This window comes from Chenopodium album, chromosome 23, assembly GCF_948465745.1.
Source record: "Chenopodium album chromosome 23, dcCheAlbu1.1, whole genome shotgun sequence".
Lineage (NCBI taxonomy): Eukaryota > Viridiplantae > Streptophyta > Magnoliopsida > Caryophyllales > Amaranthaceae > Chenopodium > Chenopodium album.
In genome coordinates, this window is record NC_137856.1 from 25,940,618 (window position 1) to 25,965,454 (window position 24,837).

The 24,837-nt window shown below is 32.2% G+C and overlaps 1 protein-coding gene across 5 annotated transcripts in view; it reads right to left on the bottom strand.

Moving 5' to 3' along the window:
- Positions 1-23,377, bottom strand: part of LOC145607788 (serine carboxypeptidase-like 18) — a 34,411-nt gene extending 11,034 nt beyond the window's left edge. For 2 of the 5 annotated variants that reach the window (XM_081663377.1, XM_081663380.1), the window contains exons 1-11: positions 23,210-23,377; positions 22,942-23,087; positions 17,259-17,341; positions 15,897-16,019; positions 13,433-13,535; positions 12,786-12,823; positions 9,436-9,537; positions 6,265-6,351; positions 5,621-5,689; positions 4,547-4,618; positions 4,040-4,158 (exon numbers count right to left, since the gene is read on the bottom strand). In XM_081663377.1, the coding sequence (XP_081519503.1) occupies positions 4,040-4,158; positions 4,547-4,618; positions 5,621-5,689; positions 6,265-6,351; positions 9,436-9,537; positions 12,786-12,823; positions 13,433-13,535; positions 15,897-16,019; positions 17,259-17,341; positions 22,942-23,087; positions 23,210-23,352 (1,085 nt within the window). In that variant the 5' untranslated portion in view covers positions 23,353-23,377. The remainder of the gene's footprint in view (positions 1-4,039; positions 4,159-4,546; positions 4,619-5,620; positions 5,690-6,264; positions 6,352-9,435; positions 9,538-12,785; positions 12,824-13,432; positions 13,536-15,896; positions 16,020-17,258; positions 17,342-22,941; positions 23,088-23,209) is intronic. The other 3 variants (XM_081663379.1, XM_081663378.1, XM_081663381.1) reach the window with 3 other exon arrangements.
- Between the last annotated feature and the right edge of the window lie 1,460 nt (positions 23,378-24,837).

Sequence of the window (24,837 nt, forward strand, 5' to 3'; positions counted from 1 at the left end):
TAAGAGTGAGAATGAGAAAATAAGAGTAAGAAAATAGAGAAAGCATTAATTACAAAACAAAAAACTATGGATAATTTGGGATATTTGGTAAAAAAAATTACTTACTGAAAAAGAAAAGTAGGAATATAATTTTGAAATACCCAAAAAGGAAAGCAAGAATGTAAATAAGGGACGGAGGGAGTAGTGTTAAAAACAAAATTGAAATGTTGGGAATTTTGAGTGTTATAGTGAATTGTTGATAAAGGACCTGTATACTCGTGCTAATGCATGTCATATGTTATACTACGTACCAAAAAAAACACAAATTAGTAGTAATCCCTTGAAAAAAACAAAAAGAAAATAGTGGATGGGTAGTTATTGATTTTTTTTTAAAAAATGATAAAAATAAAGTAGTGGGATTGGTAGTTATTTTTTTCTTAAAAAAAATAATAATAAAAAAAAAAAAACTAAGTGCATAAGAGTTGAGCATATTGAGGTTTTGGAGGCTTCTCGTTAAAACATCCTTAAATTATACTCCCTGGTCCCTCCGTCCCCTTTTGATAGTCCCTTATGGGCAAATTTTAGTCCCAAAATATTCACCCCATTTGCTTTTTCCAACAACCATCAATATTATTTTTTACCAAAATTCCCTCCAATTTGCAACAATATTTGTGAAAATTTAAATTTCCTATGTAAATTTTGTTTTTCCATGTACTTTTATTACTTTCTCTCTATTCTTTTTTGCATACTCAATGTCAATAGTCTGTTACAATGTACTTTTACTATACTTATTTGTGTTTATTAATTCCCGTGAAAAATGCCCATAAGGGACTATATAAAGGGAACGGAGGGAGTATATAAGATGTTAAGGTTCGTTGTTTTTTTTAGGGAACTATTTTGGTATTAATTTTTCTTATTTTAATAAAAGTTTAACATGGTTCTTTTCAATAAAATAAAAGATAAATGTGGTTTGTAGGTAGTTACTTTTTTTTAAAAAAAAAAAAGAAAAAAAATTTATGAAAAGTTAATAATTTTGGTTTGTTTTTTTAGTGATAATAATTTTGATTTGTGGGTAGTTTTTTTTTTTTTTTTTTTAATTTGAAAGAATAGATTTTTTTATTTTTAATTTTTTGTGAGCAGTTATGACATATGAGCTTTTTTTTTTTATTATTTTTTTATTAGTTTATTTTTTTTAAAACAAGCTTTTTTTATTTTTAATTAGTCAATATGTAATTTTGTAAAGTGAGAAGGACATTTTGGGAAAAGACAAATTTATCACCGAAAAGACTCTTTATCTTTATATATAGTACTATAGATAGCTTAAATTTTGAACAACTACCTCAAAAGATACCTCTAATTTCATGAGCTAATCTTTTTAATTTTTCATAAAAGCTACATCTACCACTAAAAGCTACCATAACTATTACTTTGCCAAACACTCACAGTTTGCTACCTAAAAGCTACTCAAAAGCTAGCACCGAATACACTCTTAGATTGGGCTTTAACACCACCTCATTAGAACTATTAAACTCGGGCGACTCACGGGAGGATGGCCTTAGAGTGTGGCCAATGGTAGCCCAAAAGCATTGTTCATTAAATATTTAATAGTTTTACTCTCTTTCAATTTATTCACAACCAAAATAAAAGACCAAGAATATCCAATTACTCCTAATAGTTGCCCCAAAAAAAATATATATGGGGACCGTTTTTTTTTAGTTGTTCATTGAAAAAAATAAATCTATACTATGCCATGTAGTCCCTTTTTTGTTGCGCCATATCATCTTTTCAATATATTGTGATGCCACATCATCACTCAAACAACAACACATCACCCAAGCAACCAACAATAGTCATTTCACCATCTTAGCCAATTATCAAGTATGCAATTAATAAGTAAAAAAAATTATATAAGTGCAAACAACAAGGTTCAATTAAGAAAAAAAAAAACTAAAAAAATACTCAATTTTAGTTTAACCATGAACTACAATTTTAAAAAGACTTAAAAAAAATTATCGATTGCACGTCTACAACAGTAGCAACTCGGGGCAACGCCCGCGCTACTCACTAGTTAATAAATAAATAGTGCCTAGTGTCTCCCACATGTTGGTTTTTTTTTTTCATAAACCATTTTTGTTCTCGAAGATGACCGGGTTATCTTTCTCTGTTTTTTTTTTAATAATTATTTTTAAAATTTTTTTATTACTATTAATTAAAACCTTTCTCTCTTCATGACCAAAGATTTGGTCTACCACTGGCAGTTTTCTTAGAGGCGCCACAATCATGACAAGTTCCTAGGGTTTCACTTCTAGTGGGGGGGACTTTGCAGAAGAGAGAAGAGAAGTTTTAGAGAAGAGTGGCTACCATATGAATTTTGTTACAACTCTATTTTTAGGTGAACATGTAATGGGCATTGGCACACAATGAAGTTGGATGTAATGCATAAAAAAAATATGGTTACTAGTGGAAAATAATACATCCGTATTTTCAGTTACTAGTTTTGTATTTATCAAGTTAGTGTGGTAACGAATTAGTGAGGAGTTATATATCCCACACTAACTCTATTAAGGCTAGTCGTAATCGCTATATGAAATGGATTAAATGCAGGCCCGTATCTGACCCCGGGCAGCCAGGGCAACTGCCTAGGGCCCAGGGATGGGAAGGGCCCAGTTTTCAGTTTTTAAGTGTAGAAGTACAGTTATATTTATTTAGAGATGCATTTGTCAACATGTTTTTGTGTAGCTTGGTGGTTAAGAGTTATTTAGTGAGGTTAAAGTTCACGCCTTAGTCAGAAGTTTGAACTCCAATAGCTTAAGTTTGTGTTTTTTTTCCCCTTAAATTACCATATATACAAGCATACAACTATATATAAACCACTTTTTTTTTTTTTTTTTTTTTTTTTTTTTTACTGTCAGAGGGCAATATCTATTTTTTTTTTTTCAAGGAACTTTTTATTTCTTTGTTAATTTTTACTTGTAGCCTAAATTCTTGTTATATTCCATCTAACTATTTTTATAAAAATATAATTATTATGGCTATAGATTATGAACAATGATCAATTTCATTTACAAGAGAGAATCGATCTTAACATTATCACATGATTTTGTTTCATTCATATATTCTATTTTACATACCATATATATAGCTGTAGAAGTACATACTCCCTCCGTGTTTTTTTAAGTGTTACAGTTTGACCGGTACATAGTTTTAGGCAATTTAATTAACTTAAATAAAATAAGAGGTAAGTGGGGTAGTTGGAGTATTAAGAAATTGTAAAAGAAAGACGGTGAGGTTAATAGTTTATTGAAAAGCAAAGAATGTGAGAGGAAAAATATAATAAAAAAGTAGTATTGGGTTTGAGTGGGGACCATAGAGGAGAGAGATATAATATTTTAATGTAACTTTTTGCCAAAATAGAAAGTGTAACGCTTATGGCCGAATTTGGTAAGTGTAACACTTAAAAATACACGGAGGGAGTATTATTTTACCATTGTATATAGTTTAATATTTTATAAGGTTTTTTAAAACAATAGTCAAAACTAGATTATATATTGAAAATGTTGTTTTTTTTTTTTTGAAGAAAGATTATTTGTTCAAATTAAAGTAATAAAAAAAAAATTCTTCTCTAATGTAAAAAAAATAAATAAATAAATAAAGTAGGGCCCGATTTATTCTTTCGCCCTTAGGCCCCAAAACCTCATAAACGGCCCTGATTGAATGCAAAATGCTCTTCAGCTCTTCTATCTTCTCTCTCGTCTCTATTATAATTTCAACATGGTACTAGAGCTGGGAGAGAGAGGGAGAGAAAGAGAGAGAGAGAGAGAGAATTTGTGCCTTATTCGTTATTTGTTTAAAAAAAAATGATCCGAAGCATCTCTATTATAATTTTTTAAATACATGGACGTTCCTCTTTCCCCTCTCCCCAAAATTTCAACAAATGACCAATAAGGCACAAATTTTGTCAGAGTTACGCCTTATATTAAGCACTCTAGATGACTCTTCAACTACAAAAAATAAATGATAACATAAAAACACCCTAAAAGCAGTGACAGGAATACATTACCTGTAGATCAGTGCACTGATAGAGTCTTGTGTCAAATTTTGATGGTAACCAACGGTGCTATTAACATTATAAGTGTATGATAGAGATCTATTACATCTGATCCAAGAACTTATAGTACCCTATTCATGAAAGAAACGTACATGATGTTAATCAAAACAACATGATACAACCAGTGGAAGAAATCAGCTACTAAAATATAATGGCTTGAGTTTTACCCAAATATTCAGCAAAGTACAACTCAAATGAGCTTTTTATGGCTCCTACTTGAGATTTCAAAATTTCAGTTTTATTCATCTTACTAGTATTTTATTCTAGGCCTTAGTAGAGAAAGAGAAGTAATGGAATCAGATAAGATGGATTACACTATTACATACAAGTATATTCCAAATAAATTCCTTCCATTCTTCAAGTCTAAAACTCAACATTGAACACGAATTTCATCTTGCAGTAATAACATACAAATAGTACGTAGTTTTCACTTCAAAAAGAGTTCAATAGTTCATATACCTCCTGAATGTGAAGAGCTGCTCGAACTTGTATATCATTAGCCCAATTTTCCAAGAGATAGTACATACTCTCCTACATAAATGGCAGATGCTCTTGGTCATTATCAACTCATGGCTAGTTATTAGCAAATTGGTGTTTTGACATTAAACAGGTAATAGGATCTTCGTTATGTTGCAATATTACTATCTACTAGTATTAAACATACAACTTAATGTAGATGATTTTTTACTAGATTTTACTGAGCATTGACCATTACGGCATTACACATACTAACAGTAGCCTTCCTTGAAACAATAGGAATAAAAATTGTAAATAAAAAGAAAAATAGAAACACATGCTGAGAGCCAAACGGGACTAACAATGCAAACATATATGCAATTATACATTCAGAACTAAACAAACAATGAAACCTGCACAGACTGCCAGATACGATTATCAAATTCAGACAACTTAAAGACAAATCCAATTTAAATCAGATATCATTAAATCAATCTTTTACTTTAAAACAATAAAGAAATCACCATTAATATTGAAAAGAAAACTTAAATCAGTGTTCATGTCAGTTCAAAGATTCACTGAAGCGTTCAGGTTTACATAGCAATAGCTTCCCTGAAATCCTTCCAATAACACATTTCATCATCACTAGCTACTCTATAGCTTATATATATTCACATCAGTTCCTCTTATACATGCACCGAAAATAGTCTTCTACAAAAATACAAACACTGATTTTTGCTGTTTGATATGACTTTAAATGTCTTGCATCAAAATCTAAAGTTAATCATCACGGTGAATGAGTGGTGTATGAGCTTTGATATTGATCAATGTTGAAATTATCACGTCATCCTTAAAATCATATATAAAGGATTAATAAGATACAATAATTTAAGGCATTAGGATCAATCGGCAAATAAGGCATAAAAAAATTAATAATCATACAGACTACTATCAAAATTGTTAGAGATCAGTTTTTTTTTTTTTTTTCCTTTTTTTTTTCAGTGGAGAGGTGAGTGGAGGGGTCAAAATTATAGAAAAAATATCCAGACATGATAATCATGTATAAGAGATATATACCTGGCACCATGTTTGATGTGATACACAAATAGGTCTTAAGACATGAGGACTAAACAAGGGGTCAAGATTCTGCATAAATCAAAATCAATTCATTGTAAATTGTACATCCACTTCTTATTTACTTGCAACACATCCTCACGTCACTCACTTTGAGGTCAAGATTATTTAATATGAACAAACAAATCAATTAAAATAATTTGCACACATGTTACCTTACCCATCCCTATTCCTGGTGTTAAATTATTTTGATAATAAATCATTCATTTACCATCAGTAATCACCTTCCAATAGTGCGTGTCTAAAAGTTGTGTTGCAAGTAAAAGAAAATAGATGAGAAAGTACATTCAAAGGAAAGTTCTCATTAGATAAAACTAAACTTTTATGAAAATGATTACTTAGCCCATAACAATACAATCTCAAACGTACCATGCATGATTTTGGGAGCTAAAATAATTCAGTATGAAACTTCTACGACAAGATATAACGAATGTTCTGGTATGAAAGTGGTTTAAAGCTTCTTAAGTCTTGTATCGAGTAAAATTGAGCTCATGGTATAGTATTAAGTAATTTATATCTTGACTGGTTACTTTTGTTCATGAATATGTTAATGTTCACAAATTCAAAGTATATACTATGAAACTCACACTTTTAATTGCTTGAAAATTACGTGCACACTTGACATTTGTTGTATCCACATCAACCATTTCATAACTGCAATTGATTTTAGCTAGCTGTGGAAAGAGAAGAAAACAGTACATTGAGATTCATAGTAATAATAAGCAAGTTAAAATAACAACAAAAAAGTAAGTCTTATTCATTCAGAATTAATATTTGCATAGTACATTAGTACCAACAACATAACTTTAAAAGATACACTAACTGTTTTGACTAAAGTACTCTTAAATCCAACCTGGTGAAGCAAACCTTCATACATAAAAGTAAGGAAAAATTGCAAAGAATAATACAACCTTCGGCCCATTCTTATAAAATAATATTAATAAAGCAATAATGACAATAATTAATTAATTAAATTGACAAAACCAATAAAACAATGACACGTGTCACCAGTCATGTCTTGTTTAAAATTAACACCTCCTTAAGGTTGTAATATTCAGGTTTAATCCAAAGGTTGTATTATTTAAAAAGAACGGGTCAAAAGTTGTATTATTCTTTGTAATTTTTCCTAAAAGTAATGAAATTCATAAATCACATACGGGTTTTACCTTTGATAGACTTTCATTTCTTTATTAAAGTATGTTACAACTTTGTTTTAAACATCCAAATATATGACCACTTTTTCTAGATAAAGTGGTAGTTATGTATCATAGAAAATGATTTCGCATTATAACCCTAATGGTATAATAAAATATAAAGTAGTTTTTCACCCAGAGAATGCCCCGGAGCATTGTGAACATATTTAAACTAAACTTGTATGATAAAATTAGATGATACATATTGAATAGTTATATTTTATTTTTGAGATTAATTTTCTTTTTAATAAAAGTACTTGAACTATTAATTTTTTTTCCAAACATAATTGAACATTAAAATTCACAATCAATAATATCCTGCAAATTATTAGTTTAATTCATTTTAATAAAATTGACATAAATGTGGAAAAAATTTAAAATAAAAAGTGCAATATATTTTCGGGTTACATATTTCAAATAACTATAGGGTTTTTTTATATAGGCAAATGAAAGAGATAAGATCACTTTTGTTATTATGGGTTGTTAAATCTACTTTTATAAAATCCATTACTTATTAATTTTGAAATTTATGAACATGTTTAACTCTATTTAATATCACATTGTTGACATAAAATGTGTCTTTAGAGTGATGGTAAAAGTTAAATCATAATGAACATAAGGTCAAGGGCTCAAACATCAATGCTAACAAATTTTTGTTTGCTAAAGTAATAGTGATCATGAATGAACTAGTATGACATGGCGCCATATCATGTGCCAAGTAATGGCGTAATTGGCAACACGTGGCAAAATTACATGACTTTGGTGACACATGGCAGAATTGCATGTCTTGTCATGAGTTTTAATAATATATATTACTTATAGCACAAACAGGGGGGGTAATATCATTAATGTAACTGGCAAATTTTGACTCATGTCTTTAAGCTCAATGAAAAACAAGCTAAAACCCTTTTACTCCCTATATGTCAAAATGTATATGTTAAGGTAGAGCTTTGACTAACGATATGTTTAATTATCAATAAGTATATATTATAATAAAAGATGTTGGAAAATAGTATATCGAGACGATTCTAACAAGTACCCAAATGACTATATCTAACTATTACCAAAATGACTACATCTTTTCTTGTGTCTATACTGTAAAACACTAACATTGGTAAAAGTGGATTATGTGAATTGTGTAAAAAATCAAATTGGGGTTTATATTTTAAAATAAAAGGAGTACCATAAAATCAATCTAAGACGTATTGTTTCTTTTAATAAATTACTAAATCTGTCATTGTTTTTAAATGTTACACTTTGACCGGCATATAGTTTTATGCAAATTAATTAACTTATATACTTCCAACGTTTTTTTAGTTGCATCACTTTTGTTTTCACGGAAGCCTATACAACTTTTGGAGTTGAGAGAGGAAGAAAGAAAGATAAATAGGACCCATGTGGTAGAAGAGAGAGATATTAATTTATTAGTTAAAAAGGAAAGAGATGCAACTAATTTAAAACTTCCGTTTTAGAAAAGTGATGCAACTAAAATAAGCAGAGGAAGTTTCAAAAGAGAGTAGTTGGGGCATTAAAAAATTATAAAAAAGATAGTGAGGTTCATATTTTATAAAAAAGTAAGGGATATGAGATTAATAAGAAAATAGTAGTAGTAACGGGTTTGAATGGGGACTATGAGAGGAAAAAGATATAAACCCCATGTTCCTTTTTATTAGTTACTCTCTCCCTATTTAAATAAATGAAACATTTTGACTTTTTACACTACTATTAATTCACTTTGAATAATGTTTGTGATTTATACATAAGAATAAATATAGTCATGTGGGGATTTGTTGGAATCGTTTCAAGGAATACTTTATTAATATTCAACTGTTTCAATGAATAATTTATTAATATTCAACTATTATAATATTTACTTAAGGATAATTAAAGATATTTTAAGTCAAAATTTACATTAGTATATGTACAAAAGTGAAATGTTTCATTTATTTAAACAAAAAGGGAGTACATATTCATTTTTTTTAGTGATCCTTTCTACTAGTTACATTGATGACTTTATTATTTTTCGTTGTACTTTTTCTTTTCTTTTTTTTTTGTTAATCTTTGTGTCCTTACTTTACAATTTAAGTTCCACATATATCTATACTTTTCCACCTAAAAACTTATACAATTGTTTTAATAATAATGTTTTTGGTACTTATTGTATTTCTCCCTTCCTAATCACATGGGCACAATCACATGAACACAAAAAAGTTGCACTCTCTCCTTCGTTTTTTTATCTTATTGATATTCTCCACTTTTATTTCTTTTTAATAAATGGGATGAATTGCAAAAAAAAAAAAAATGTAACACAAATCTGCCACAAAAGAAAAATGTAACTAAAAAAAAAACAAAACAAAACAAAACAGACAGAGTAATAAATTTAATAATTTACAAATAATAATTATTTATCAAGACGAATCTAACAAGATACAACATGACTAGATTTTTCCTTATGTATAAATCATAAAAACATGGTAAAAAGTAATTTTGTGAATCAAGTCCAAATGAAAAAGAATATAGGTTTGTACTATCCAATAACTACATGATTTAAAGTTAGGCCTATACCTCATAGAGCTCATCAGGTATGAGTGAGACACGGTGAGCATATTCATAATCTGATTGTTTTGTATCCTTAATCCTTGTAATTGGATTTCCAAGAATATATCCCTTGAAAATAACAAAATAACTTATCATATAGCTATATAGAAAAAACACTAACTAAAGGGAAACACATGTACGCAGTGGCGGATTTAGAGGGGTACACAAAGGTAAAGTTATACCCCATTCTAAAAAAAATGCTAACAAAACAGACATGTTTTTTCAAATAGCAGGTCCCTTAGTACTTCCATAGTAACAAGTCTTACAATCTTGCATGCAACGCTTGTTTGTATAATTAAAATAAAGAGAGACCCATTTTATAAATAATGGGTCTCTTAGGAACTGACAGTGTTGTCTGTAGATTGCTTTTTTATAGATACGTGGTCACTTAGGTGTTCTCTTTTCTTCTTTGTTTTTTTTTAAAAAAATTATAAATTTATTTTTATCTAAAGAAATCCTATATGCTCATGGATGTGACAATAATTTTCTTTGCATTTTGTAATTTTTTTCACACAAATTTATATCAATTCTTTAGATATAAATTTTTTTTGGTATTTTTCATTTCTATTTTCTTGTACTACATATCGTGCAATCATTATACTCGTGTGTTATATTATAGAAATGTATCAAAGTAAGTGTATGTGATTAGTTATACTTAATTCAATTATATTACAAGTATATTTTAGTCCATATAAGTAGTCGTTAGCTTAAAGCTATAATTTGCATGGCTGAAATCTTTATTTAAGTATAACCTTTAATTTACATAATTGGTCTATTTATTTTGTTCAATTATAGACAAATTCAGGGGTGGATAGACGCAATGACGAATAAGAGTAAGAGTGTGGAATTAATGATTAATTGAAATTCTAGTAATCTAGTATGGAAATTTTTGTGTTTTATAAATTTTTTAACAAGCCTAATTTCGTACCCTCATACCTAAATCCACCAATGCATGTACAAGTGCTAATCATATTAACCAACAACCCAAACACACGTCAATCAAAGAAAAGTCAAAACTCAAGGTCATACAACTCAAAATCATATCTAACTATGAGCATAAGTTTAACAAGGTCATGAATAACAACATAACTTCACAATTAATAGAATTAAACTTTTAACAATTAAAAAAACTATAACTTCTAGAAAGGCAAAAAATTTAATGACCACAATAACTCAGTTCAAAACTGAAATAAGCATAACTGCATAAGTAAAGCAAGACATTATCATGCTTACAACTTACGAGAGAACACATTTCTAAGTCGAGTTCACCACCAAAATTTTATTTTTCCAAGTTCAGTTTAGCTTAGCATAGATTAACACTTTATAAGTCCAAGCAAGCAACGAACTCCCTAAATTAGCACCATAAAATAAATTGCAAAGAGTTTCTTATAAATTGTTAAGAAGTTAAACAAGATTACAAAAAGATGATAAAGACAAAATGAACAAGAAAATCTTAATTGCTTAGGATAAATAGAAAATCTATCTAACTTTTTCCCCTAAACATAGTAATCTTGGTTTCTCTAGGAAATTTTTTAAAATTATGATGTTTACAGACTTTTTCCCCTAAACATAGTAATCTTGGTTTCTCTAGGAAATAATAATAATAACAATAACAATAACAATAACAATAACAATAACAATAATAATAACAATCAACAACAACAAGAACAACAACAATAACAACAACAACAAGAACAACAACAATAACAACAACAACAAGAACAACAACAATAACAACAAGAACAACAATAACAACAACAATAACAACAAGAACAACAACAATAACAACAACAATAACAACAACAACAATAACAACAACAATAATAACAACAACAATAACAACAACAATAATAACAACAACAATAATAACAATAATAAGAACAACAACAACAACAACAACAACAATAATAACAATAATAAGAACAACAACAATAACAACAACAATAATAACAATAATAAGAACAACATGAACAATAACAATAATAATAATAATAATTCTTTTCAAAAAAAAAAACAATAATAATAATAATTAGAGAAGTGGAGTTTCATGAGAATGGATGAATTTGACTTTGAATTATTTGGATATCATGCACTGACTTGAGAAATGAGGTGAAGGTAATATAGGACATCCCAAAATTGTTTTCCATCCATTATAGTTTGGGACACGCAAATTCACAAATCATATGTTAGCAAAAATTTGGGACAAGAGAGCGCATGGTTGTAGAATTGGAAAAATCCTAACTCCTTTTCTTTGGTTTTTAGTAAGGTTTAACAATAATTAATGAGTGAAATTTTGAAAATTGAGGATTAATTGTAACATTTGTAGTCCCTACGTTTCAAAAGAGAATTTTGGAATAAAGTATATTAAGACAAATCATAAATCCTTTCTTCGGAATTCATTATGCTTTAAGTACGATTAGTGAGTGGAATTTTGGAAATTGAGGCTTGTTTGTAACATTGTACTCCCTCCTTTTCAATATGTTCTTCTCATTTGGAATCTTAACTTATACATTAAGAAGAAAAGAAAAGTAATTTTTTGGAATAAAGTACATTTACATTTAAACCATTAAAATACATTGAGACTCTTCTGTTTTGGAATATTAGAATCATCCTTAACTTTATTCCCTAAATATAGTTCACATTTGGTCAAACTTTGAAAACTTTCACCAAAATTTCCCATTAATTTATTAGAGATATATATTCATGTGGGATTTAGTTGGATTTGTCACATTGTATATTTTATTGATATCAAGTTTTTAAAATTTTTACGTGTATGAAAATAGAAATATAGACGTTTTAAAATACATCATGAAGACCGTGAAAAGTCAAACGAAAACGGACGGAGTATATGAAAATAAAGAGAATATGTGAGAGATTTCAAACATAAGTTAGGTAGATGATTTTAATACATTCAAAATATAAAGTAGATATACCATTTTAAAAGAGAGGAAGTACCTCATTACATTTTCCCTAGCTCAAAATAATATGAGTAATTTTTCTTATAACTAATAATATGAAAATGTATTTATAGAAGATGTTAAGGAAAAAAATTGACTTATGGAAGTTTTTAAACAATTTGTTTATACATAGGGATTTGATGAATATGCACTCATTTAAAAAGATAATAATTTAAAATTTTGATTTAGCCTTATACCCTTGGTCTAACGTACATCTCTAAAGTACTATCAAACACTTTCATAGATTAAACTTAAAACATCTGCATCAAAAAAAAAAAGATTAAACTTAAAACATAACTGCTAACAGAAAAATAAGTAAAACAGATTTTGTAACTACAAAGATAATCATTACCAACAAACCTGAAGATTCATAAAAGGCTGAAATCCAGCTTTATTCCCTACATATCATAAATTTCACAATTAGTTGATGTAAAAAACTGAAAACATTGAAGATAACTAGATAAGTACTTTGATTGTTAGGGTGCAAGGGCTCACAAATGCAAAAAAATAAAAAATAAATAAATAAATGAGAAACAAATTTTTAAACATGGTGGACAAATACACCATTAATTTCTTAAACCTAACTTATGAAATTATGAATTGTATACCTTTCTGAAGTGAACTAATGATTAATTTTTTTAGTCAGTCTTTTTTTTTAGGCAAAAAGGTAAGCTCTTGATGACTGACTCATAATTAATTCTTATTTATATCCTTGACAGTTGTTTCCCATTGTATACCTAAACTATAATTAGGGGCTATTTTGGTTCAAGCAAGGGAAAGGGAAACAAGATGAAAATATCTTTTTTAAATGCTAAGAAAAAATACCCAATTGTAGAATTCTCAATTACGAAATTTCCCCTCAACCCAAAAACCCCATGGACAATGCCAATACATACTATATAGGCCATAAAATCCATGTTAGTTAAGAAGGCAAGAATAAGCTAAGGTAGAGAATATGCCATATTTGATGTTAGAAGAAAATCATGCCATGATTGATGTAAAATTACCATTAGAAATCTCTTGGACGACGATAGGAACAATCTTGCCACTATAGGAATCCCCAGAAATGAAAAGAGAATTACTCTGGAATACATCATTGTCCTTAAGCCACTGTATGTAAGGGAGAAAAAAAATAACATTAGGGTTTTTTTATTTAAGCAAAACGTTGGTTATAGCCACACATTAAAGTTTAATCCAGACCCCTAATAAAAGATTTACAAAGCTGATAGAACTTATCTATTGTTGGAATGGAGTAAGGAAAAAAAATGGGAAAGAGATAAATGGGGGTTTAGTATAGCTAATTCTATCAATCAAACTAAGAAAGACAAATAGCATAGGAATTAAAATTTTGAAGCAACAATAATCTATGTTTAAAAGAAGGAGAAATGAAGAATTGACGAAGAATAACCAAGATTTATTCATGAACTAGAATGTACTTGAGCATTATCATGGGATATGAATATTTTGATATATGTACAGCAACAAAGTGCACAATTACATTGTATTGACGCTTCTTTCTCTTCCAGATAAGTCAACACAATTAGATAGGTAACACTTGAGAGCAGGAGGAAAGGTAAGGGAATCCACACCCCATAGTACAAACAAATGAAAATTTGAGGCTCAAACGACAAGATGAGTTGGCCATTATCTCGAAACCTTTTATCGTTTATAGAAAGTTAGGGGGGCGCTTGATTCGCGGAATATAAGTATGAGGTAAGGGTTTAGAAGTTTTAAAACTCATACCATATGTTTGGTTGTCAAAAGTATGAATCTAAAACCCATACCTCAAGGCTCATTCCATTCCCTTGGGTATCAAATAAAAGGAGGGAATAGTGAGAGATTTCATTCCAGAATTGAATCAAACACATGGTATTAAGTATCAAATTCCAACCCGATACCACCTTAACTTAGAGGTGATCAAAAATCAGGTCGGATCCGACCTTAACACAATCTCGTGCCCAAACCCGCAAAAAAGTAGCAGGCTTGTCAAGCCAAAACGGACTTTTCGGGCTTTTTTGGGCCCGGTTCGGGCTTTTTAACTAAAAAAGTGATTTTATGCTTGCCCAAACCCGCCCAATATTAGGGCGGAGACAATATTGATCAACTCTAACTTAACCCCATTCCTAAATCCAAACTCATACCAAGGATTTGGGTTTAAAAGGAGTGGAAAAAAGTACAACTCTCACAAGGTACTATATAAGATGTGATAGAAATTAAAATTGGGAAGTAATGTATAGATTTGCATAGTCTCACAATGCAAAGTAATAATTCGGATGCAAAAGATTGAATACCAACTAATACTTTTAAAGGCAACTTTCGGACCAATAAAATTCAATAAGATGGCGATAAACATATACAAAGAGGTGGGTTAGAAAGACAAAAGAACATATACTAAATACTTCTAATAACTTTTAGGTGTTGATGGAATAATAAAGTGCAACATTAAATTAAAAACACTAAACTGAGATATTACACAGTCATCCACCAAAAGAAAGATGTGTATAGGAAAACCCAAAAAATAATATATCATTACAGCATGGGTTCTCATAGGGACAATGTATACTTGTATAGTCGTATTATGTGAAACAATTAACCATGGTCACTGACATGAGCTAGGTTAGCAGGATGCATACATGTTGCATAATTATGAAAATTTATTGCCTCATTAACGCTCCACTACTGTTAGCTTATTAAAGATGTGTTCGCTTTAGTACTAACAGATGCGTGTTCTAGGTTCAATAAAGAAGGGTTTCCAATCAAGAATGCCTAAGGATCATCAGAAATGTCATGAAAGGTAGAGCTTATAAACCTATTTGTGGATTGCATTGCACGTAAAATTAGCCAATTCTGAATATTGATGCATCATGCATGCTGCAATAGCAAGAATTAATGAATTTGTTTTTCCTATATGCAAGGCTGCACTTTATCGTCATGTGAACCTAGAAATTCTATTGACAAGTACAGTGTGAATCCAGAACTAAGAGAACTTCATTCTTCTAAACTACAAAGTAAGTTTGTGAAGATCCGCTTTTATAAGATATATGTTAATGTCAAAGAGCAATAATAGTTGAGATGTAAGGCGGCTTTTTGTCTTTTTGTCACAAGTCTATCTTATTATACTCTGTAATTGTGTCCTATGAGTCTATGACTCACATAGTAACTAATTTCCGGCAATTTACTAGGGTAAAATTTCTGTTTGCCTGTAAAATGAATCTTTCTCTTGTTAAAAGAGAGGAAATACATAAAGAATAGATTTATGTCTAAATTTCTGAAGTTGGCTTAAGTGTGAGGCTATTGGATTTTTGGAGCACATGGAACAAAACAATAGTTGTCAGATGTTCATAAACTTAGTGATTCAATTCAAAAGTTAACTGATTATTCATACTGAACTTAACTACATATACAGCCAAAAATATAAAAAAAAAATAAAAAACATCATGAAAAAAAAGCTTTAGACAAAAAGCTTCTTACCTTTCTCAAGAACTGATAAATGTGCCTTGATGATGTAATATCATCGGTGTAATAACCTTCTGGATTTGTTGCGTAAGAAAATCCCGTGCCAACAGGTGAATCCAAGAATATTACATTAGCTATCTGCAGATCAAACACAATATATTTGTCATAGTACATGTCATAGTATAGTCACAATTCATATATCTGCCAATTCTAATCTTAGCCTTCTTATGCTATTTGGAACTACAGATATCCGAGTCAAATAAATTTGTAAGTGCTATTTTTTCATTAAATTAAGGTTGATTTGTAAATTACCACCCAAAAAAAAGGGAAACCTGTTTTGAAATTACCACCCGTTAAAAATTTTATTTAAATTACCACCCCTAATTTAAAAAAAAATTCAGATTATCACCTTTTTAGAAATCTGGTGGAATTTCCGTTCGAGGGCCCCACCCAACGGCTAGTAACGGCTACTTTGACTCTTTTTACAGTCTCCCTCCCCGATTTTTTTGTTTATAAAGTTTCGAACTTCAATTCACAATTTGTTCCCCAATTTCAACCAAAATTTCTTAAATTTCGCGAGTTAATGTTTGAAGAATTTATCCTCACAAGTGCAGACACTCAATTCGCAATCAAGGTATGAATCCACTTGTTCTTGGGTTTCTCGCCAACAATAATTGGGGTAAATGGTTATATTTAGGAATTAGGGTTCTTAGGGAAATTAAATTGGGCTTTTTTACAATTAGGGTTGTCGGGGCAATTGAATTGGGCATTTTTTACAATAAGGGTTCTTGGGGCAATTCAATTGGGCGTTTTGGCAATCGAATTGGGCGTTTCTCTTAAATTTGAGTTGATTCGAGTTGATGGTGTCCAATTTTGTTAATTAATTGTTTATTATGTGCTGTGTTTTCATGTTCGAGTTCAAATATGTTGGTAGTGCTGTCCTTGTCAATGAATGTTTTGAATGGTTGATTGTTGGATCAAGTTGTAAGCTAGTTTCTATTTTGTTTTTGGATTATATCTTGCAGAAATGGAGGAGAATAAGTTGGTTAGGTCGAATGGAAGGAAGAAAGAGCGAAAAAATTGATGATGTTTGAACAATTAATTGAAGCCTCGAAGGAATTGATGAGGTACGTAAATGAGAGGGTTAGGTCAAGGAGAAAGAAGAAAAAAAAGGAGGAAGTTAATTAGGTGGGCCCTCGAACGGAAATTCTACCGAATTTTCTAAAAAGGTGGTAATCTGAATATTTTTTTAATTTAAGAGATTGTAAATAAAAATAAAAATTTTAACGGGTGTAATTTCAAAACAAGTCCCTTTTTGGGTGGTAATTTACAAATTTTCCTTAAATTAACAAGAAATAAATAGATGAATTATCGTACCTTTGTCCAAGAAGACGGATTTAACTGAAAAACTGGTGCTTTTGAGTGCCAATTGCAAGCTGAAGTATTAAATCTCAGAGGACCTGCATAGAGATTTCAATATTCACTACACATCAAAACATGTCAAAATAAATAAATAAAAAATGTAGTATATATATACTCTCTCCGTGTTTTTTTAAGTGATACACTTTGACCGGCACATAGTTTTAGGCAATTTAATTGACTTAATTAAAATAAGAGGTAAGTGGGGTAGTGGAGTATTAAAAATTTGTTAAAAAAAGATAGTGGGGTTAATAGTTTATTGAAAAGTAATGAACGTGAAAGGAAAGATATAATAAAGTAGTAGTAGTGGGTTTGGGTGGGGACCATGAGAGGAGAGTGTATCACTTAAAAAAAAACACCGAGGGAACTCTGTAATAAAAGAGAGTTTAAACCACTTAACAGGTGGTTGAAGTCTCAGCTCCCCCCAAATGGCTATTTTGTACTTTGGCTACGGCCATTAACTACACGTTGCTTGTTTATTTTTACTACTCATGAAACCGTTTTAACTTTTTGCCCTAATTATCTAATTCACTTTGACTAATGTTTTTTATTTATACACGAGAATAACTCCGCTTTTGGGTATTTGTTGAAATCATCTCAATGAAAAATTAATTGATAATCAATAATTACTATAATTTCTTATCAAAAAATAAATAAATAAATGATTGATAATCAAAGATATTATTGTTAAGATATATTATTCTAATATATCTTTAGTCAAATGTAGATAATTAGTTACCATGTTTATAGCCTAGTATTTTGTTCATAGTTAGCCTTTCCTTATTGTTAGCTTAATTAGTGCCTTATGTTAAGGCTGTAAATTGTATATATTGGCTATGAAGTTAATGGAATACTCACGGATTATTTCCTTCATGGTATCAGATTTCCTAGGTTAACTTCCGCTGCAACCTAGCTCTCCGCCCCTTCTCTATTCTTCTTCTTCTTCTTCTTCTTCTTCTTCTTCTTCTTCCCTCTTCTCTTAGCAGCCATGTCAGACACCAAATTTCACCCTGCCATGACTGTCAATAATATCAAAACCAGCATGCCCGTCACTCTTGAGATGGAAAATGTTGAATATTCTATGTGGGCGGAGTTGTTTAAAGTCCACGCGAAATCTCATAAGGTTTTACACCATATAATCACACCGAAAAAGAAAGCCCCTGCCCTCGACAGATGAGGAGAAGGAGTTGTGGTCGACTTTGGATGCTACTGTCCTCGGTTGGATTTATTCAACCATTTCGCGTGACTTATTGAACACTATAATGGAACCTGATTCAACGGCTAAGGAGGCTTGGGATCGTTTGAAAGACATTTTCCAAGACAATCAAAACTCCCGTGCCGTCACCCTTGAACAAGAGTTTTCCAACACCAATATGGAAGATTTCCCTAGTGTTTCGGCGTACTGTCAGCGCCTTAAGAGTCTTTCCGATCAATTGAAGAATGTTGGAGCGCCGGTGGATAACAACCGACTTGTCCTTCAATTGGTTTCGGGTCTCTCGGAGCCTTATAATGGTGTTGCTACTTTGATTAGGCAGAGACGGGTTTGGCAAAACAGGCGGCTATGGCATCAGCTATGGTGGCGAGTGTTCCACGAGAATCGTCAAATTCTGGGGGTGATTCTGGGGAAACCGTGGCAAAAACAAGCCTCACAAGAAAACAGGGAACCGGAAACAGTCCGGTTCAGGTGGTGGTGGTCGCGGACAGTCCTCCGACGGTGGCAGCCAGTCCGGCAGCAGTGGTGGTCGGTCCTTTGGTGGTGTTCCCGGGCAGCAACAACAGCCGTGGATGACTCCCCCTCCATGGCAGCAGCAGTTCCCTGCTTACGGGTACCAACCTTGGGGGTGGGCTCCTCAATGGGCAGCCCCACCTTGCCCCTATCCAACCCAGGGTTGGGCCCGTCCACAAGGCCCACAGAAGCAGCCTGATATCCTTGGTCCACGACCTTAACAAGTTTTTGCAGCACAACAGTCCAATTCCTATGCTCCTACGGATATTGACTCGGCTTTGCATACTATGATGTTGCACCAACCCGATCCTTCTTGGTACATGGACACCGGTGCCACTTCTCACATGACCTCCTCCAACGGTAATCTCTCGTCTTATTTTAATTTGAGCAATCATCATAATGGTATTATTGTTGGTAGTGGTCATACTATTCCAATTCGTGGTTGTGGTCATACTACTTTACCTTCCCCGAACCCACCTTTGTCCCTAAATAATGTCTTACATGCACCCAAACTCATTAAAAATTTAATTTCTGTTAGGAAATTTACAAATGATAATTGTGTGTCTGTTGAGTTTGATCCTTATGGTTTTTCTGTGAAGGATTATCGGACGGGGAGCCCAATAATGAGATGTGATAGCCAAGGGCACCTTTATCCTATCACTAGTACTTTTTCAAAGTCTTCTCCATCAACCTTTACGGCTTTAGCATCTTCTATTTGGCATGCTCGATTGGGACATCCGGGTTCTTCTATTTTAAGGACTCTTAGTAATAATAAAAACATTGAATGTACTCACTCTTCTAGTTCTAGTGTTTGCCATTCATGTGTACTTGGAAAACATGTTAAGTTACCTTTTATGTCTTCGAATTCTATCACTTCTATGCCTTTTGATATTGTTCATAGTGATCTTTGGACATCTCCGGTTTTGAGTTCATTGGGTCATCGTTATTATATGCTTGTGTTGGATGATTTTTATAAATTTTTGTGGACTTTTCCTTTAGCCAAAAAGTCGGATGTGTTTGACAAAATTTTATCTTTCCAAGCATTCATAAAAACCCAATTTGACCGACCTATTAAAACATTTCAATGTGTAATGGGAGGGAATATGATAATGGACCTTTTTGGGATTTGCGTGAGTCTAATGGTATGTCATTCCGTTTATCGTGTCCACATACATCTTCTCAAAATGGAAAAGCCGAGAGAAAAATAAGATCATTGAATAATATAATTCGAACTCTTCTTGCTCATGCATCTTTACCACCATCATTTTGGCATCATGCTTTGCAAATGGCAACTTACCTACATAATATTCTTCCAAGTAAATTACTAGAGTACAAGTCTCCTCTTCAAATTCTCTATCAAAAGGAACCATCTTACTCTCACTTACGTGTCTTTGGATGTCTATGTTACCCCTTAATTCCGTCCACTACCATAAACAAGTTACAACCTTGTGTTTTTTTGGGGTATCCACCGAATCATAGGGGTTACAAGTGCTATGATTTATCTTCTAATAAAATCATTGTTAGCCGACATGTTGTGTTTCATGAAAGTGTGTTTCCTTTTGCAAATTTGTATGCTCCCCCTTCACATGCACATGAATTTTTGGATGAGGGACTTAGCCCATATATTATGCATCACCTTTCATCTGATGGGCCATCCACACCAGCCCACGCCTCTTCTTCCTCCTCACCACAAACTGGGCCGCATAATACCCCTTCTCCTAGCAGCCCAGTTCGGCACTCAAGCCCACCCACTCTCTCTTCTCCTTCTAGCTTGCGGCCTACTGCTGGACATAATGGGTCTCAACTAGACCGTGGGCCTGTTCAATCAGCCACGGCCCAGGAGAGGCCTACCCATGCAAATAGGACGGCTAGCTCCTCACAGCCCACGGCTCCTTCTCCAATTTCACCTTCACAACCTCCGATTCCCAATGTCATCACTCGTAGTAGACATGGTATAGTCAAACCTAATCCCAAATATAAAAACTTTAGTGCGATGACTACTAATGTTACGAAATCACCTTTGCCTCGTAACCCCATTTCTGCTCTTCGTGACCCGAATTGGAAAATGGCCATGGATGATGAATTTAATGCTCTTATTAAAAATAAGACGTGGGAGTTGGTGCCCCGTCCGCCCGATGTTAATGTTATTCGTTCTATGTGGATTTTTACTCATAAGGTGAAATCTAACGGCTCTTTTGAGAGGCATAAAGCCCGTCTTGTAGGTGATGGCAAAACACAACAGGTTGGCATTGATTTTGATTGTGGGGAGACATTTAGTCCGGTTGTGAAGCCGGCTACTATCCGTACTGTTCTTAGCCTTGCTTTGTCTAAAGCTTGGTCGATCCATCAACTTGATGTTAAGAATGCTTTTCTCCATGGTGAGCTTCAGGAGACAGTCTATATGCATCAACCCCTTGGGTACCGTGATAAAACTCACCCTGACTATGTGTGTTTATTGCGGGGCTCTTTATATGGTCTTAAGCAGGCACCCCGGGCGTGGTATAACAGGTTTGCAGATTTTGTTGCTTCTATTGGTTTCACTAATAGTAAGAGTGACAATTCCCTATTTATTTATCGTCATGGGAAAAATGTGGCTTATTTGCTTTTATATGTTGATGACATTATTCTTAATGCTTCTTCTGATACTCTACGGCGTTCTATTATGTCCCTTCTTAGCTCGGAATTTGCTATGAAGGACTTGGGTCCTCTTAATTATTTTCTTGGCATAACAGTGACAAGACATAAGGGTGGATTATTTTTGTCATAAGGGTGGAAGCCATTCCTGCAAACCTTGGGCTACACCAGTTGAGGTAAAACCGAAGGACGGTTCTACAGGGTCACCTTGTGCCGATCCTACATTATACCGTAGTCTTGCAGGTGCTTTGCAATACCTTACTTTCACTAGGCCGGATATCTCATATGCGGTCCAACAGGTTTGCTTACATATACATGATCCGAAAGAGAGTCATATGGCTGCTCTCAAACGGGTTATTCGGTATGTACAGGGTACTATTGACAATGGTTTACATCTGTATCTGTCATCTATTTCATCTCTTGTTTCATATACAGATGCTGATTGGGCCGGGAGTCCGAATACTAGACGCTCCACATCCAAATATTGTGTGTATTTGGGTGATAATTTAATTTCTTAGTCCTCGAAACGACAACCTACTCTATATGTGGTTTCTGAGTCGTGTTGGCTTCGAAACTTACTTTTGGAGTTACATTGTCCGATTAAAAAGGCAACATTGGTGTATTGTGACAATGTGAGTGCTATTTATCTTTCTGGCAATCCGGTGCAACATCAACGAACAAAGCACATAGAGATGGATATTTTGTTTGTTCAAGAAAAGGTGGCCCGGGGTGAGGTTCGTGTTCTTCATGTTCCTTCTAAACACCAAATTGCAGATATTTTTACAAAGGGGCTCCCTCGTGTATTATTTGAAGATTTTAAGGATAGTCTAAGTGTCCGTCCTCCTCCCGCTTAGACTATGGGGATGTGTTAAGATATATTATTCTAATATATCTTTAGTCAAATGTATATAATTAGTTACCATGTTTATAGCCTAGTATATTGTTCATAGTTGGCCTTTCCTTATTGTTAGCTTAATTAGTGCCTTATGTTAAGGCTGTAAATTGTATATATTGGCTATGAAGTTAATGGAATACTCACGGATTATTTCCTTCAATTATTACTCAAATTTTTGCATTGGCAGAGAAATGTTTCACTTATTAAAACAGTTCAATTTTCTACCAAAAAAAAAAAAAAAAAAAAAAAAAAAAAAAAAAAAAAAAAAACCACTTAACTTCTCAAACCTCGAATTCTTTAATATGAATTTAACATGGTATACATCTCAAGAAAATAATACTTCGTACTTGGTACATCGAATAGGGGTAGAATGGTTAGCAACATACCAATCTCAAGAACAAGTCCAGAAAGAGCAGAACAACCAGGGCCTCCAGTAAGCCAGAGCATAAGTGGGTCTTTCTCTGAATCTCTCTCCGATTTTATGAAATAATAAAATAACTGCAATTCTTCATCATCTCCCACTCCAACATATCTGCAATTTTTTCAATTTTCATTTTAAACCCATAATTTAACCATCAAATTTCAAAAATAAAATTAAATTAAATATATACTAGTATATAAACCAACAAAAAAACCCAATAAAAAGTGAAATACCCAGTTTCAAGGTAAAAAGGGAGAATGCCGGGAAATCCAGGTACAGATTTGATGATGTTGGTTGAAGCTGCATGCAAAATTGGGGTTAAAATATAGAAGAGAGAGAAGATTTTAAGTAAATTATGTGAGAGTGTTCTTCCCATTCGAGGGGATTAAATTATGGATGAATTTGAAATCAAAAGTACAACATAAGTACTTGCATAAAAAAATATATATAATTATATAATTAAATGTTAACCGACGGGCTGGAAAGTGGAAACTAGTAACACGTGGGAGAAGATTTTAATTTAATTGTATGTGGTCGATAATTTTCGGTATTGAAAGTCTGTTCTCATTGACTGAATTGAATTGAACTGAATATTTTATAAGAGAAGGAAATTAGGAGCTGAACTGAACTGAGCTTAGCTGAACTGAACTGAACTAAACTGAATTGAACTGAATTTCAATGTAAGAGAACAGGCCCTGAGTGTAATAATGTACTTCCTCCGTGTTTTTTTAAAGTGTTACAGTTTGACTGGTATATAGTTTAAAGTAATTTAATTGATTTAAATAAAATAAGAGGTAAGTGAGGTAGTTGGAGACTTTGAGTATTAAAAAAAATAGTTTATTGATAAGTAATGAATGTGAGAGTAAAGATATAATAAAAAAAAAATAGTAGTGAGTTTAGGTGGGGACCATGAGAGAAGAGAGATATAATATTTAATGTAGTTTTTTGTCAAAAAAGGAAGTGTAACAATTATTAAAACACGGCCAAATTTGGTAAGTGTAACGCGTATTAAAACACGGAGAGAGTATGTTACTCAGCTCAGTTACTCTTTTATTTTGTACTCCCTCCGTTTTTAAATACTTGTCAATTTCTCCATTCGTGGAATTTTAGGAGAAATTAAAGAAAGTAATAAAATATGGAGGTAGTGGACTAATGGGATTGGTAGAAGAATAAAATATTGTAAAAAGCAAAAGTAGTAGAGAAATTGGAGGAGAGAGAATATGAAATTAATAAAATAAAATATTTGTTGGGTCCACTAGGTAAGAGAAATGAATTAAATAATGTAAAAACTTTCCAAATAAGGAAATGGTGCAATTACTTAAAAACGGCCGAAAAAATAAAGTGGAGTAAGTATTTAAAACGGAGGGAGTAATAATGTATGGTACTCTCTCGTTTCAAAAAAACGAACAACATAGCACGAGCACGAGCACGGTGTAGGCGCCATACGTCCTATTACAATGCATATCGGGCCGTGGGCTAGACTTATGCCTCTTTTATTTGAGAGAAGCCCGATAAGGCATGCCACGACAAAACATAATATGAAATTTTGTTTTAGGCACGCAAGTCCATCATGTGGCCTTTTGAAAATTTTGACACGAGTTGACGTGCAATTTGTAAAGTAGGCCTAACTAAGGGCCTGTTCTGATTGACTGAAATCAACTGAACTGAACTGAACTGAACTGAACTGAGCTGAACTGAACTGAACTGAACTGAACTTATTAATTAGTGATTTTTAACTACGGATTAATGGTCTTTGATTATATATTACTATACCTACGTGTATATACAAATGTACTATTTCATATGACATAATTATAAAATTTATAATATAATTATAATTTATGGAAAATATATTAAAAAC